The sequence below is a fragment of the Cricetulus griseus genome, chromosome X, assembly GCF_003668045.3.
Source record: "Cricetulus griseus strain 17A/GY chromosome X, alternate assembly CriGri-PICRH-1.0, whole genome shotgun sequence".
NCBI lineage: Eukaryota > Metazoa > Chordata > Mammalia > Rodentia > Cricetidae > Cricetulus > Cricetulus griseus.
The window spans coordinates 58,848,967-58,865,511 of record NC_048604.1 but is presented as its reverse complement, the minus strand read 5'-3'; the positions used below and the strand labels follow the sequence as shown (position 1 = coordinate 58,865,511).

Genomic DNA, 16,545 nt, shown 5'->3' with positions numbered 1-16,545 from the left:
GAGGGGTGGTAGGGGAGGACGGGAGGGAGAACTGGGATTGTCGTGTAAAACAATCTTGTTTCTAATTCAAATAAAAAAATCTGGGAGAAAAAAACTCTCAAATGAAAAAAAAATCACCAAATTAACTTTATAAAAATCAAAAGCATATTCTGCAAAAGCACTTAGGAGACTAAAGACAAAAGGATAGCAAGGAATGGACTTTGGGAGCCCATTCCACATAGAGGGGTATTCCCTGAGCCTAGACAGATGGCGGTGGGCCTAGGCCCTATCCCAAAGGATATGACAGACTCTGAAGACCCACTATGGAAGGCCTCACCCTCCCTGGGGAGCGGAAAGGGTATGGGATAGGTAGGGTGTTAGTTGAGGGGGACAGGGGAGGGGGGAAGGGAGAGGGAATTGGGATTGACATGTAAAACAGTCTTGTTTCTAATTTAAATTAAAAAAATGGAGAAAAAAGATAAAAAAAAAAAAACACAAGGAGCTATGAGTAGTTAACTGATGAAACTGGGAATTTGATACCTGGGAGGTATGTTATACTGCTACACTATTTTTATAATTTTCTAAAATAAAACTGAGTACAACAGATGCTTAAATAGACTGGGTGCTTACTGCAAGATTGTTATAGAAATCACATTCCCGTTTATCTGAAATTTTACCATGAAATACATTTTCTTTTTTTTAACTTTATTTTTGAGATTTAAATTTCAAAAATTTTTCCTTTCCTTTCCTCCCTTCAAACCCTCTCACATATATGCCTCCCTCATCTCCTCCAAAATTCATGGTTTCATTTTTTACTAATTGGTATTGCGTGTGTGTGTGTGTGTGTGTGTGTGTGTGTGTGTGTGTGTGTGTGTGTGTATTCCTAAATATAATCTGTTCAGTCTATATATTGTTATCTGTATGTATATTTTCAAGACTGACTGGACAATCAATTGGTGTCTCTTCCCAGGGGATAGGCTGAAACATAGACATATAGCAAGGTACCATAAATAAATAAATAACCTTATAAACTATTTTTTAAGTGCAGATTGGGCCAGGGAAATGGCTCAGTGGGCAAAGGTCCAGACTTGACAATCTGAGTTTGATTCCTAGAATCCATGGCAGAATCATAGAATGAACTTTTGAAAGATTTCCTCTGTATGTGCTAGCACAAATATGCCGCCTACCACACACAGAATGATTTTTTTAAAAAGAAATGAAAGTTCAGGTTGAGTATCCCAAAATGCTTGTTTAAGATATGGGATGACTTTTTTTTCCAGATTTGATAATACAGGTATACACATAATAAGACAACTCTGAATACAAACCCAAATATAAACACAAAAATATATTCTACATACACCATACAGATGTAACCTAAAGGCAATTTCATTATTTTGAGATAAGGACTCACCTTAGAGCAGAGACTGGCACTGAACTCATGTCAATCCTCCTGCCTTAGCTTCCCAAGTGCTAGAATTAGAAGTTTAATCCACCATACCCACCTAACTACCTGCCTATGCTTGCTTGTCTAGCAAATGCAAAAGCAAGTTTTGATCTCCATCACTGCAAGTAATTATTTAAAATGTAAAAGCATTAAATGATAAACTTTTGTCTAATTAAAATTAGCTTTTCTGCATTAACAATTTTTATACTACATTTTTAAGGGCAACAAATCAAAGTAGTATTTACCAACTCTTGGAGAGAAACCAAGGATTTCTATGTATATCTGCAGAGACCAGAAACCACAGAAGAAAATATTTGATAGTCTAGAAATGAAAAATTTATATATCTTCACATAGGACATCACCATAAAAATGAATGGCATACCTAGAAATCGAATATGACAATAAAAACACACTAACACACCCATATTCCTAAAGAACACAGATACAAAATTACTACCAAAACAAATTCAAGGACATAGTAAAACTGATCTTTGCAATGCAAATCCAGTTAAACATATATTAGTCAATAAACATGATTCACCATATTAACACAATCAACAATAAAAAGGTAATTATTTAAACAAATACCGGAGAGACATTGGACAGAATTCAAAATCCCTTCATGAAGAAAACTTCCAAGCAACTCAATACATATAGAAGGAACCTACCTTAGCAGACTATAACCTCTCCTAAGATTTAGAATTAGACCTGGATTCCTACTTTCACCAGTTATCTTCAACATAGTACAGTAAGAGATAGCCAGGCAAAGGAGCAAGAAAAAGACAAATGGCATCTAAATTCAAAATGAAAGAAAATCAAACTGTTCTTGATGGTAGACAATTTCATTTACATAGAAAACTACAAAGTCATCACTCACCAAGGAACAGTTGGAACTAATTAGGGAACTCAACAAAACTCAAGACAAAAAAAACAACAGACAAGTATCAGTATACTATTAGTTAGACATTAATAGTGAATTATCTGAAAAAAGAACATGGAACAATCCCAGTTACAATGCCTACAAAAAATAACACACCAGGGAATAAATAAATATAAAATTTATACATCCCCACATAAGACATCACCATAAAAGTAGAAGGCACACTTAGAAATTGAATATGAAAATAAGAAAACACACACACACACACACACACACACACACACACACACACACACACACACACCATCAATAACCCTAAAGAACAACAAAAAAGCAGGGCGGTGGTGGTGCACACCTTTAATCCCAGGCTCTCGGGAGGCAGAGGCAGGCAGATCTCTGTGAGTTCCAGACCGGCCTGGTCTACAAGAGCTAGTTACAGGACAGCCTCCAAAGCCATAGAGAAACCCTGTCTCGAAAAAACCAAAAAAAAAAAAGAACAACAAAAAAATTAGGTGAAAGATCTCTATGAAAACCATAAAAAATGGCAAGAGAAAGTGAAGAGGGTGTCAAAAGGGGGCATGGAAAGATGATGGGTGTGGCTGGCAAACACCTTTAATTCTCACATTTGGGAGACAGGGGCAGAGACAGGCCCAGCCTGGTCTACAAAGTGAGTTTTAGGCCAGCCAGAGTTACATCATGAGAGACTTGCTCAATGAAAGAAAGAAAAAAGGAAAGAGAGAGAGAGAAAGGAAGGGAGGGAGGAAGAGGGAAGGAAGATAGATATCACATTTATGTTCATAGCTTAGAAGAAATTAATATTAAAATGCTTCCCAGCACCTCTACAGATTCAATACAATCTCTATCAAAGTATCAGTATTTTTCACAGAATGAGAAAAAGAACCACGAGAGATCTCTAATATCCAAAGCCTAATAAAGCAAAAAAGAACGAAGTTCTATCTGACTTTAAAATTACAAACCAATGAGAACTAATAATAATTAGCTAAAAATAGCATGATGTTAGCAAAAACAAAACTAGAGAAACAAATGGAACAAAAAGAGAGCACAAAGGTGAAATTGCCTTCTATATGTAAAACTAACTAGATTTGTGACAAAAGGCACAAAGAACACACCTCACAGAAAGGGCAGTCTTCTCAGTAAGTTCTGCTGGGAAAACAGTATCAATGTGCAAAAGAATGAAATCAAACCCCTATCTCACACCACATACAGCCATCAACCCAAAGTGAATTAAAGGTACCTGAAAGACTCAAATCTGTGAGTCTTGCAAGAGCAAACATGGAAAACACTAACAAGCATTGGTCTGGGTAAAAAGAATGTATTTGGAAATGATCCCAACTGTGCTAGCAACCAAACCAGAAATTGAAAAATGGGATCTATCAACTTATAAACCTTCTACACAGCAAATGACACAATCAAAATTTAAGAGATAGGCTTGGTAGTAGAGTGCTTGAATAGCATATATGAAGGCATAGGAGCAATGGACCTCATGTGGGATCAATGGTCATCACTGAGGGGAAAATGACGAAAGAGACAGGCAATACAACTAATAGAACAGGAGAAAATATTTGCAAACTATACACCTGACAAGCAGGTATGTTAATATACAGAATACACCAAGAATCAAACTTAATAACAATAAATAAATAAACCAATTCAAAGGGGGGGCTAAAGAACAGATTAGGTATTTCTTAAGACAAACAAACAGGCAATAGATAAATGAGAAACTTCTCAATAGGGGATGCAAACTTTTAAAAAAAAGGAATGAGTTATGACTTTATTCCAATCACTAAAAACACCAAAAGTAAAAAAGCGACGAGGACAGACAAAAAGGAGCTCTTATACTCTGCTAGTAAAAACTGATATAACCATTGCAAAAAAGGTATAAAGGTTTCTCAAAATACTAAAAGTAGAATCACTATATTTCTAGCCTTCCCATTACTGGGTATATACCAAAATGAAATAAATCATTATGTCAAGGAGACAAGTACTTTTTGTTTTGTTTTGTTTTTGTTGTTTTGAGACAGAGTTCCTCTGTGTAGCCCTAGTTGTCCTGGAACTCATTGCATAGAGCAAACTGACTTCATCTATCTGCCTTTGCCACCCAAGTACTGGGATTAAAGGTGTGCAACACAAGCACAATCAATTGTAGTACTATTGCTACCATGACCCACCCATCTGACAAATACATTCAATTGCAATACTACTCACAACATCCAAGACATGGAAACTATAATGTCTGTCTGTCACGTGGTAAGTGGATAAAGAGAATTTAGTGCATAGACTCAGTGGAACAATATTCTACCATGAAAAAAAAAGAAAATCAGAGGCTGGAGACATGACTCAGTGGTTAAACCACTCACTGCTCTATCACAGGACCCATGTTAATTGCCAGGATGCACATGGCAAATTACAGTCATCCACTACTCCAGTTGTAGAGGATTCAGTACCCCTCTCTGATCTCCTTGAACATACATGTGGCACACATGCATATATACAAGCAAAATATTTACACATAAAATAAATTTTTTAAAAAAGAATAAAATCTTGTCATTTACAACAACACGGTATGTGAAGTGAAACCAGTTAACACTGATACACAAATACCATGTGATCTTAAAGGATTCCACAAAACTTGATCTCAGTAGAAGTTAAGAAAACCGTGATATCAAGATCCAGCAATTCCGCTCTTAGGCATATACCCAAAAGATGCACCTTCATACAACAAGGACATCTGTTCAACCATGTTCATAGCATTGCTTGTAATAGCCAGAACCTGGAAGACGCCTAGATGCCCCTCGGCTGAAGAATGGATACAGAAAATGTGGTACATTTACACAATGGAGTACTACTCAGCGGGGGGGATGAGGGGGGACAGTGGAATCTTGAAATTTGGACGAAGATGGATAGAACTAGAAGAAACCATCCTGAGTGAGGTAACCCAGTCATAAAAAGACAAAAATGGTATGTAGTCTCTCATACATGGATTTTAGACCTAGAGCAAAGGAGTAGCAGCCTACAATCCACGCCGCCAGAGAAGCTAGGAAACAAGAAGGACTCTAAGAGAGACATACATGGTCCCCTGGAGAAGGAGAAATGGACAAAATCTCCTGAGCTAATTGGGAGCATGGGGAAAGAGGAGAGAGAGTTAGAAGAGAAGGAGAGAAGAGGAGGGTAGAGAAGGACAGGAGAGAGCAGGAAGATCGAGTCAGGGGAAGAATAGAGGAGAGCAAGAAAAGAGATACCATAATAGAGGGAGCCATTATAGGTTTAAAGAGAAATCTAACACTAGGGAAATGTCCAGAGATCTACAAGGTTGACCCCAACTAACAATCTAAGCAATAGTCGAGAGGCTACCTTAAAAGCACTTCTCTGATAATGAGATTGATTACCTTATATGCCATCCTAGAGCCTTCATCCAGTAGCTAATGGAAGCAGAAGCAAACACCAACAGCTAACCACTGAGCTGAACTCAGGAATCCAGTTGCAGAGAGGGAGGAGTGATGAGCAAAGGGGTCAAGACCAGGCTGGAGAAACCCACAGAAACAGCTGAACTGAACAATGGGTTGCTCATGGACCCCAGACTGATAGCTGGGAAACCAGCATAGGACTGTTCTAGACACCGCCCCCCCAATGAGGATGTCAGTTTAGAGGTCTGGTTAATCTATGGGGCCTCCAGTAGTAGATCAGTATTTATCCCTAGTACAGAAATGGACTTTGGGAGCCCATTCCACATAGAGGGATACTCTCTCAGCCTAGACACATGGGGAAGGGCCTAGGCCCTGCTCCAAATGCTATGACAGACTTTGAAGATTCCCCCATGAAAGGCCTCACCCTCCCTGGGGAGCAGAAAGGGAATGGAATAGGGAGTCTGTGGGGTGGCAGGGAAAGAAGGGAGGGAGAGGAATCTGGGATTGACATGTAAAACAAGCTTGTTTCTAATTTAAATTTTAAAAAGGAAAAAAAGAAAACAGTGATATATTCTGGGGAAAGAAGGTAAAAAGGGAATACAGAGAGTTTGGTCATTAAGAAGAGTAAGTTCTGGTGACCAACTTAATGAATATATGTAGTAATGTGTTACACATTTAGTAATGATTACAAATGATTTTAAAAATAAGAATAATAAAGAAATGAAAGTTTAAAGTGATGAGCGTGCTAACAAAACTGAATTACACAAGTATTGCTAACCAAAATAACAATAGTAATTTAAACATGTACAACAAAAATTAAGTTAATGAATGAATTACTACATGATTATAATAAGAAAAGTAATGACCTGATTAATATGTATGGCAATTCACAAAGGAAATGAAGGTGGCCACATAACAAAAATATTCAGCCTTATTTATCATAAAACACAAATTCTAACAAGAAGTAACATTATTTGTGTATTAAGTTTGTTGTCAAGAAATAGTATTTGTATATCAAGTTTGTTCCTATACAGATGGCCTGCAAAGTTTTCATCAAGGGCAAACCTAAATTCAAGGGCAAGCACACAATCCTCCCAGTGGGTGTTTACACATCTCTGTAAAAAACTGCAGGGCGATCTGATAACCATGAGGAAAATTTTTCAGATGGGCCTTTTAGGAGAAGTATATTCACTAACTCTGAGCCCTAATGACCTCCAAAGCTCTAGATTTGGCCTGATACTTCGAGTAACCCACTCTCCCCTTTAAATACACCAAACTGTAAAATAAATTTGTTCTTTTTTCTTAGTAAAAGAAGCCCAGAGACACAGAGTATGTCTCCGCATGCATCATCGCTCTTCTCTTCAAGGGACACCATATTTTAGCTTTTATAGCAATAGCCACAAAACAAGTTGACCGTAATGAATGCCGCCAGAAGTTGGTGGCGCACACCTTTAATCCCAGCACTCAGGATGAAGGGACCAGCTTCCCTTTTGGCAGCCATAACGGCCGAACACGTGCTTCTATGACCTTGTCCTAGACACTAGAAAGTCAGATGCCTGCCTTGTGACAAGGAACCAATCAGAAGTTAGCTTGTGGCGCTATGCTTTACGACCCTGGGTGTGCTTTATGGACAAGCGCACAGCAATGACGTAGAGAGCATAGCAACCACCCTGGGAGGGCCTATGGGCCATAACAACCAGTTGACCAATCAACACAGGGCAAGCCCTCCAAGCCTGGAGGCACACCAATCGTGAGCCTGTACGTACCCTTAGACACTCCCCTTACGCTGTCCTATAAGATCTTTTGGGAGGCCCTAGGAGCCGTCTTTTGCTAGCCATCCGCCATGGCGGGTGGGTGAAAGACCCAAGCTAACATGGGGTTAGCTCGTTAAATTACAATAAAGCCTCGTGCAGTTTGCAGCAAGCTCTCGAATCCGCCTGGTGATTGGGGTGACCGCAGTCGTGGCCTGGGACCCTGGATACCTGAGTTTTCCGGGGGTCTAACAAGGAGGCATAGGCAGGTGGATCTCTGAGTTCGAGGCCAACCTGGTCTCCAGAGCAAGTGCCAGGATAGGCTCCAAAGCTACACAGAGAAACCCTGTCTCGAAAATCCAAAAAAAAATAAAAAAAAAAAAAAAGACATGAATGCCAATGTTGAAAGTAGATGAATAAACACTGAATCATTCTCAGACTCACATCATTATTACGTAATTACGTATCTTAGAATAAATGAAATTCAATTGAAACAAATCATATCTTAAAACATGACTAACATTTCCGATCCCACTGATTTAGTGTCTGTAATTCTTTGATTTTGTTTTGTTTTGTTTTGTTTTAGGGATAAACCTAACTAGTTCATCCTGTTTGCCTTCACGTAAAGGTTTGCAAGCTGACCCCAATGTCATAGTGCTGTTAATAATTACAGACCAGACATTAAAAAAAAAAAAAAAAAAACTGCAACCCACAAACCTAGAGCACACTAATCTAATCTTTGGAGTACATGATGCTCTTTTTCGCTTAGAAAAATTCAACAAGCTCACTTCAGTATCTCAACTTCAGTGGATAATGATTTGCCTAACATATCCAACCTAAGTTGAAGTTAGGTAAATCTATGGTTTTATACTTACTTAAGGTGAGGTAATATTTACCCCAGAGAGGATAACAGTAAGAAATCAAATATTATACTAAATTGATGTGGACAAGCATAGTAATAAACACTTGTGAGAGGGGAAAGTAGATACTAAAAACCAAACCAGCTAAGTTCTTGGTACCATCCAGTATGAGATGAAATCAATCAGGCATTATGCTAGCCAAGCTACCTGTCTCCTCAACTATTTGTAACCTGTTGGGGGGGTTGGTTTTAAATCTTTAAAAAAGTATCCCTATTTTACTAGCCATGACTAATTATCTCCCTAATTCCAAATCTTTCTATGGTATGGATTCTACACTATGAACAGACAGCAACTTTTAGGATTTACAAACATAACAGACACAGCCTAACTTTTCAGTTCACACTGCAACTGAATGGCAGATGATTTAGCATGAGTAACAGGTCAATTATATGGAATTATAATTGTTTCTGTGCATTGGGATTTTATGTTAAACATGAGAATGTGAGCTTGAGCAACCACATTTGATTTTAATTGCTGTAGCCTGAGTTATCCAAAACATCATGAGAACACTGGAGAAAATGAGAAAATGACAAGCGGCATGGGAGATGAAAATGATGCTGCCCAGGGAGCTCTGTTAACAGATGCGGCTCTCTCGGAGGGATTACCTCAAATTTATGATTTACAGAGAAGTGTAGCAGCTCAGAAAATCCTCGGAATTAAATAAGTCCTCCTTATGCTGTTAGGTACAAAGAGAAGAAAATATAAATTTTCCTTAAAAAACAAAAATGCCCAAAGAAGTACAAAATAGTTAACAGAACAGCAAGATCTGTAGGCTTTCTTTACCTCCTACAGCATTTCTAAGCAGAAGTACTTCACAATATGCTCCCAATTAAAATGAATTGATAAATCTAATCAAAACAAATGATAAATAATGCAAACTGGTGAAGCAAACTCAAGAGAAAAATAGCTATAAACTACCAGAGAAGCAATCTGATTTTTTTAAGTGGTAATACACACAGATCTTTCCAACCAAGTAGCCAATGGGAAGAGGAAGATAATAAACCTTACAACAGCATCATCCAGGACACTGGAAAAGTCTGAGTTCTTCCTAGAAGGCATTCAGGCTAACTAATAATGATTTTAAAAATGCCTCAGTATGGCTTTTTTGGACCATAAAAATCAACTACATTTTGTAAACATTTTATCAGAATTATTTCTTCAATATTTACCACAGCCTGCTGGAACTCATCCTACTTAGAAATAAGGTGAAACTTAAGAAGGGTTAAGCAATGTGCCTAAGGTGACTCAGGAAGCATACTTGGTTGAAATTCAATTTGGCTGATTCCACAGCCATACTATCCATCACCTCACTATACTGCAAAAATGAGACACATGCATGTAAAAATGTGCAAAATATATGGAAGGTCTAAAGGACCTTTGAAATACTACTTTAAATTTTATTTACTATTAAGTCGATTAATGTTTTCTAGACATAATTTTTTGTGTATAAAGAGAATACCTACATCTTTTCCTATATATATATATATATATATATATATATATATATTATACTCACTTAAAGGCTAGCATCCATTTCATGAACTACAGAGAACTATCAGCATGCAATTAAAAAACAAAGCCACTCTTGGTGCTTAGCCCAATTGTCATCAGAGAGGCTTCATCCAGCAACTGATGGAAACAGATGCAGAGACCCACAGCCAAACATTAGGCAGAACTCGGGAAATTTGTGGAAAAGGAGAGTGGGGATTGTAAGAGTCATAGGGATCAAGGACACCACAAGAAAAACCACATAATCAACTAACATGGGCTCATAGGGGCTCACAGAGACTGCAACAAGTGAGCCTGCATGGGACTGACCTAGGCCTCTGCATATGTTACAGTTGTATAGCTTGGTCTTCTTGTGGGATTCCTAACATTGGGAGCAGGGGCTGTCCCTAACACTTTGGCTAGCTTGTGGGATCCTACTCCTCATATCGGGTTGCCTTGTCCAAAATTAATACTTTTTAAATCTTACTGAAAGTTGGTATGTCATGTTTGGTTGATATCCATGGGAGGCCTGCTTTTTCCTGAATAGAAAAAGAGGGGGGGCAGAGGGGAGGGGGAGTGGATGGGGGGAGAGGGGGGAGGGGAAACTGCAGTTGGAATGTTAAAAATAAATCACACACACACACACACACACACACACACACACACACACACGCGCACACACACACACACACACACACACACACACACAATTCTCAACAGTGGGTGTAAGGATGTTTAGAGATACAGGGAAGTAATATGTGCACATTATAACCAAAGCACACACAGACATTCCGAGAAGAGTATTAAATGGTATGTAAATATGGGAAATCACTTGTGCTGAGCATAGTATCAGTGCTATTTTGCAAATACCAGTTTTTGCACCACTTCTTACAGCATTATTATTCACCAAGGTTTAAAAATTAGTACCCTACTGCTATTAGATACATTACAATCATTGAATGAGCTGCCAGCCAAAATTAACTAACTCAGTGTTGCATTCTGATACATCATGAATGGGACTGTGCTATCTACATCAACATTCCTGAAAAAAAAAGGCAGCTTAGCTTTAAAAAAGTTTTACAACATTCCTGAAAAAAAGACAGCTCAGCTTTAAAAATTTTTTTAATCAGTACAATATGTAGAACACAAATTCAACTTCTTTAAAAGGCTACAGAGACCACAGGGTCATCTACGTACGCACATCCTTACCTTAGAGAAGCTTTAGCTAACAGCTCTTAAAAAAAAAATCTGAGTCGGGCTGGGTATGTGACTCAGTAGAGTACTTCCATAACATGTGCAAAGGCCCACGTTCAAAGACCAGAACAAGACTGGAGGGAAGAAGAAGGAGATGGAGGGGAAGGGGAAGAATCCATGATATGAAAAATTACCATGGTTTTAGGAAAAAGTGTAGAACTATGACTCTGGGGAAGTCCAAAAGGTTTCTAAGAAAAGGCAATACAGTAAGTATTACAAGCACAGGAGAGCAGTTTCTCTATAGTAACTAAATACCACAAAAAAAGATTGTGTGTGTGTGTGTGTGTGTGTGTGTGTGTGTGTGTGTGTGTGTATGTGTTTACACTAATACATGTCAAGGCATTATGCCACTTCATGTACATTCCCTTCCTTATAGAGCTCTGAGTTTTCAGTCAGCTGTGCATCTAATAGCACCAGCCAAACATATTCTTCACGGGTGATAAGAGTCTGTCCTTCAAAATGAGTTGGTTATAGTGCATTTTAAGCAAGCTAGAATTCTATCTAAAATAAGAATATATTCCAAGTTAGGAGCTGAATTATGCTCCTATATATGGCATATGTCAATGTTATCATATATCCTTTATACCTAATATTTCTTCCTCCCTTGTGACTTTTTGGCCTTGCTGGAGATCATACAATTTGTTGCTAGGATAATTTTTAACCTGCACCCAATGGTAACTTTTCCACAACCCACAAAATTATTGATAAAATTATTTTTAAATGCCAAACTATTCTGAAATGACAATAGTGTACCCAAGCCAAAGACCACATTCTAATCATTTGTTTATGACCATCTTTCCTCCCTATTGAGATTCCAATTGGTTTTACCTCTTTAATCTATTCCTCCATAGTTCAAGTGCTGTATCTTAACTTTCTTTCTTTGGGTATTCTGATATTATTTTCCCTTATCTTGAAAATATGACTTTAAAGGAAACCTTTATACCAGGTCATGCAAAAATGAAAAAATAAAAAACTATTTAAGGTAGGTAGACATTTACAATATTCTTGGATGATTCTACTTGATGAAGCAATTGTCTCTTGGTGATATTTTAACTAGAAACATGCTTAAGGGGAACTATAACTCACAGCCTAGTTCTTTACTTGTTTCTGATAATGATATACTTCATTTTGCTTTTGTCAACAGAACTGAAGTTATGAAACACTGCTTTTCCTGTAAGTTATCTACGAATTAATGTAACAATGCCAACACATTTGAAGTCTACTTCAATGAAGTATTTCAGAAAGAAAGCAAAATGCTTTAAAAATCAGTTCAATTACAAGAAATGATTGAAAGTGTCAGAATCATTTTATTTGAAAAATGACTTTCACCAAATGTTTCCACTTTTGAATGTGTCTAAAAGAATTAATACATTTAATAAAAGTTACCATATCACCCAAATCAAGTAGAATTCAAGTAAAATTTAAAAAACAAAACGGGGAAAAAAAAAACACCTTACTCTAAAAATGGATGGTGTTGTTTTAGAGCAGACTGGGAGAAGTGAATAGTCTACTGTGTCATCCAACATCTGTTCATTGCAGTTACAACCAGGTTAGCTATTGTGGTAGTAATCTTCAGACTGGGAATAAACACACCTCCACTCTTCTAAGAACAATTAATTACTCCGGTATATCTACAATATGAGAATTTGTGTTTGGATAACACCTTTAAAGGCTATTTGATCTAAGCTCCTTATATTCAAAATTGTGGAAATTGAATTAGCATGATCTAGAATAAGTTTTCCCACTTATTTCTGCTAACATTGTACAATTTTGAGAGTAAATAAAAAGTGATTCCATTTCTTGAATACTGCTGGTCTTTGGATATTTACCAGCAGTGTGACTTTGGCAAGTTAGACTTCCAGGCTGCTTCTCCTCTTCTGTGTATTGAAGAGAATATCCATTCGAGCAAGTTTGTTGTTGGAATTTTGTGAATTGCTTAGTCTATTGATTAGGAAATGACAAACATTTGAAAACGAGTTGCTATTGTTTTTACTCTAAACCTGGAAATATGGCTATTCTTACTCTATGGGAACAGAGCAAATTAAATTAATACAATGGACAGAGTCCCATTCACCAAAGCTTGTGCTGCCTACCACATTCTACAGACAGCAGAAAAACCCACCCACTATCTCTTTTATCTTATGCAAACTACATCCCTTATAATTAAGAAAAGAAATGTTAATTGCTGACAAGTGTTGTAGGATTAACTAATCAACTAGAAGCGGAAGAGGATTTCTGACTCCACCCAAAACATGGAGAACTAATGATGGAAAAACAAGGAGAAGCTAAGGTCAGGCACAGGATCTGGAATGAACATTGGGGCTTATTCTGGGCACATCTAGTTGTGGTGTATAGATGGGTGAAAGAAAGCAATATGCTTCCTTTCTGCATCATAAACAAGGATGCCTTAAATACCAGAATGCAAGAATAATGGCTACCTCAGTGGGGAAAAGGCTCTTAGGGTACTCAACACATAAAAAAGGAGTCCACTTCCTTTCCCGTAATAGAAATACATGGGGGGGGGGGGGGGGGAGACTGAGCATCATTCTTATTAACTGCAAATTAAGCTACATCTGAGCTGCAACGTATCCTAGAATCATGTAAGTATATGGAAAAAGCCCTATGAGATGGCGACAGAAAACGATGGGGAATATAACCTTGAAATCAACGAGGGAAAGAGGCAATTATAGTATGCCAATGGCGTCTCCATTGATCAAATACCGACCCTCCATTCTCATGACACTGCAAACCCACCCTCCTCTAGGAAATTAACAGGAATCACCGCAGCAACCAACCTCAGCAATCGGCATCGACCAGATCGACCCCTACTCAAATGGCGCAAAACACCGAGGTTCCAAGCCCCTCCCTGGAGCTGCCAAGTCCCGCGCTGACTCCAGGCTACCTCACTTCCTTTGCCTCCTCCCTCCCAGGCTCGACCCCCGCCGTTTCTCGCCAACCATCGCCACTGAAAGAGAAACTAAAAGGCGAGAATTATTTCCTAAATTTTGTCTAGGAAAAACCACGGCCACACATACCCGTCCCTATTACGATCACATCAAACTCCGAAGGGAGATTATCCGCCATCTTGACAGGAAACGTGTCATGTGACCTTTGTTTGTGGCTGTGAATTCCTCAGGCCGACTCTCTGTAGAAGGCGGAAGGAAAAACAGTGCATTCTGGGTGTTGTAGTTCTAGGGTGAAGGGTCCAGGAAAGTGGCAAAGATAAAGTATTTGAAATGTTAACGAGAGTGGTAAAAGTTCTATTCATTTTACAGTCTTCAGTGAACTAGCTTATTTGTCATGGAGGTTTGATACGGAAAAGAAATGTAAGTATTCGACTCGTCGAGCATGAGGAGTACACCCCTTGACAATTACCGAACAAAAATTTGGTCAGAGACATTCAAGGAGGAGTGAAATTCAAATTCAATTCATTTTGAACAAAGGAGATTTTCATTCATGCCAGGAAAACTCTTACCCCTAGCATGTCTGTATTTTTATTTTTGGAACAAGAGACATCGATTTTCACTTCATTATAATACTGTCCAACTATATTCTGTGTATTTCCAGTGGGGGTGGGGGGGCAGGGGGAACCAACCAAATAAAAATCCCTTTGCCTAGTTTCCACAAAATGGGATTCCTTCTGTATTCTCTAATCAGTTCAAACAGCTGCCTAGCAATGTAAGTTTCAAAAGGAGGCAGAGAAAAGACTGTGAAAGAATAATAAAAAATAGTAGATGCTTAATAAATCTTTTGTTTCACAATCTGATTTCCAACCAAAATAAGAGGAGACCAAACAACTTTCTCCTACGAAGATGCTGGAGAAATGATTAAAGTAAAATAGACTTATATAGAAGTGGTCATAATTGATAAGTGAGCTAAAGGTTGTCTATGCCAAACAGTTAACATAGCTCTCATGAGTATTTTCAAGGTCTGTCACCTCCCACTCTACCACTCTACCTTATTTAAAATGCTTGCCTTTCTGAAAATACTAAAGCAAAAAGAGAGGGGAGGGTTGCATTGAATTAAGGAAAGTACTTTCTAATCTTGGGAATTATTCGTCTAATTATTTTCCAAGAATTCAAAATAATTCAAATGCAAGATGCAGTAGTGTGACAATCCTTTATACTGTCTAGTGTCTCAGGTGCTTATAGTCCCCCACACTTTGTTTTCTTCTCAGTCTCTATGACCTAGTCACAGTAGATTTTCCCTCAACAATAAAAAATATTCTCAATCCCTAGATTGTACTTATATTTCATAACAAGGAAGAGATATACTTAACCTTATTAAAGCACTAACTAATGCATAAATGTTTCAAAACACCACCTGATTCCACATAAATGTGAACAACTTTATTGTATCTGGCAAAAATAATAAAATAAAAGGAAGGCTAGAGATGTAGCTGATGGTTAAGAGCACTGACTGCTCTGCTAGAAGACCCAGTTTTATTCCTGTACCAACGTCGCAAATCACAACCACCTGTAACTTCAGTTCCACGAATCTCACCCCCTCTTCTGGCATCTCCAGGCGCTTCATGCATATGGTGCACAGATATGACAGAAACATACACACTGCATGAACAAACTTTTAGAAATAATAGTCATAACAAAATAAAAGGGGGAAAAACTTTGGAGGCAAAGCAGTCAAAACTTTAAGGGATACATTTCTTCAGACAAGACCCCATTAATGTATGCTAGGCCAGCCTAGAATGCTCAGGTTTTCAAACCTGATACTACAGGTATACAACCAGCAAGCTCTATTTACACATTCTTTTTCAAGAAAAATGTAACTCAGGTTGTATTTTATCTCGCTTTTACTCCTCTATATAGTGCTCCTTCCTTACAAGGTATTACCACTTTATCATATCCTGCTATGTTGCACTAAAATTTCATATATTCTGACTCCTATAAAGTACTCATATCCCCACACATACACATAAAATGCACACCCAGACATACAGTACTATAAAGTATAAAGCCTTTCATGACAGAGATCAAGTCATGCTCCTCTTTTTCCCCAGTACACTTAAATTAAACTAGTTTTCACAGTAGGAATTCAACAACTATTTCCAGAAATTAATCCTGACTTCTTTAGCAGATACAGAGCACTCTAAAGACAGATAGGTCATTGTCTAAATGCTGAGATAAAAGCAAATAATAGGCAAAACCTCTTGTTTTCAAAAAGTTCACGTCATTATGCTAACGTTCTATCCTGTCTTGCCCCGTATTTAATATCGTTTTTTTCACCTGAAGATAAAAAGCATGAAAAACAATCACTATATTAGAAAAATACCAATCTTCTTAATGAAGAAATGTAAAAAATGTCTTTTCTTATTATAAATGTTGTTTACATTTTATGCAAATAAATAATACACCAATTGACAATGTCAGGAAATGGCATAAA

The 16,545-nt window shown here is 37.8% G+C and overlaps 1 protein-coding gene across 3 annotated transcripts in view; it reads right to left on the bottom strand.

The window, feature by feature from the left end:
* Window positions 1-14,293, bottom strand: part of Chm (CHM Rab escort protein) — a 167,026-nt gene extending 152,733 nt beyond the window's left edge. Inside the window, exons 1-2 of one of the 3 annotated variants that reach the window (XM_027433010.2) lie at window positions 13,941-14,144; window positions 12,975-13,086 (exon numbers count right to left, since the gene is read on the bottom strand). In XM_027433010.2, coding sequence (XP_027288811.1) covers window positions 12,975-13,086; window positions 13,941-13,955 — 127 coding nt within the window. In that variant the 5' untranslated portion in view covers window positions 13,956-14,144. Of the gene's footprint in view, window positions 1-12,974; window positions 13,087-13,940; window positions 14,145-14,180 lie in introns of those variants that run through there. The other 2 variants (XM_027433011.2, XM_035449785.1) reach the window with 2 other exon arrangements.
* Between the last annotated feature and the right edge of the window lie 2,252 nt (window positions 14,294-16,545).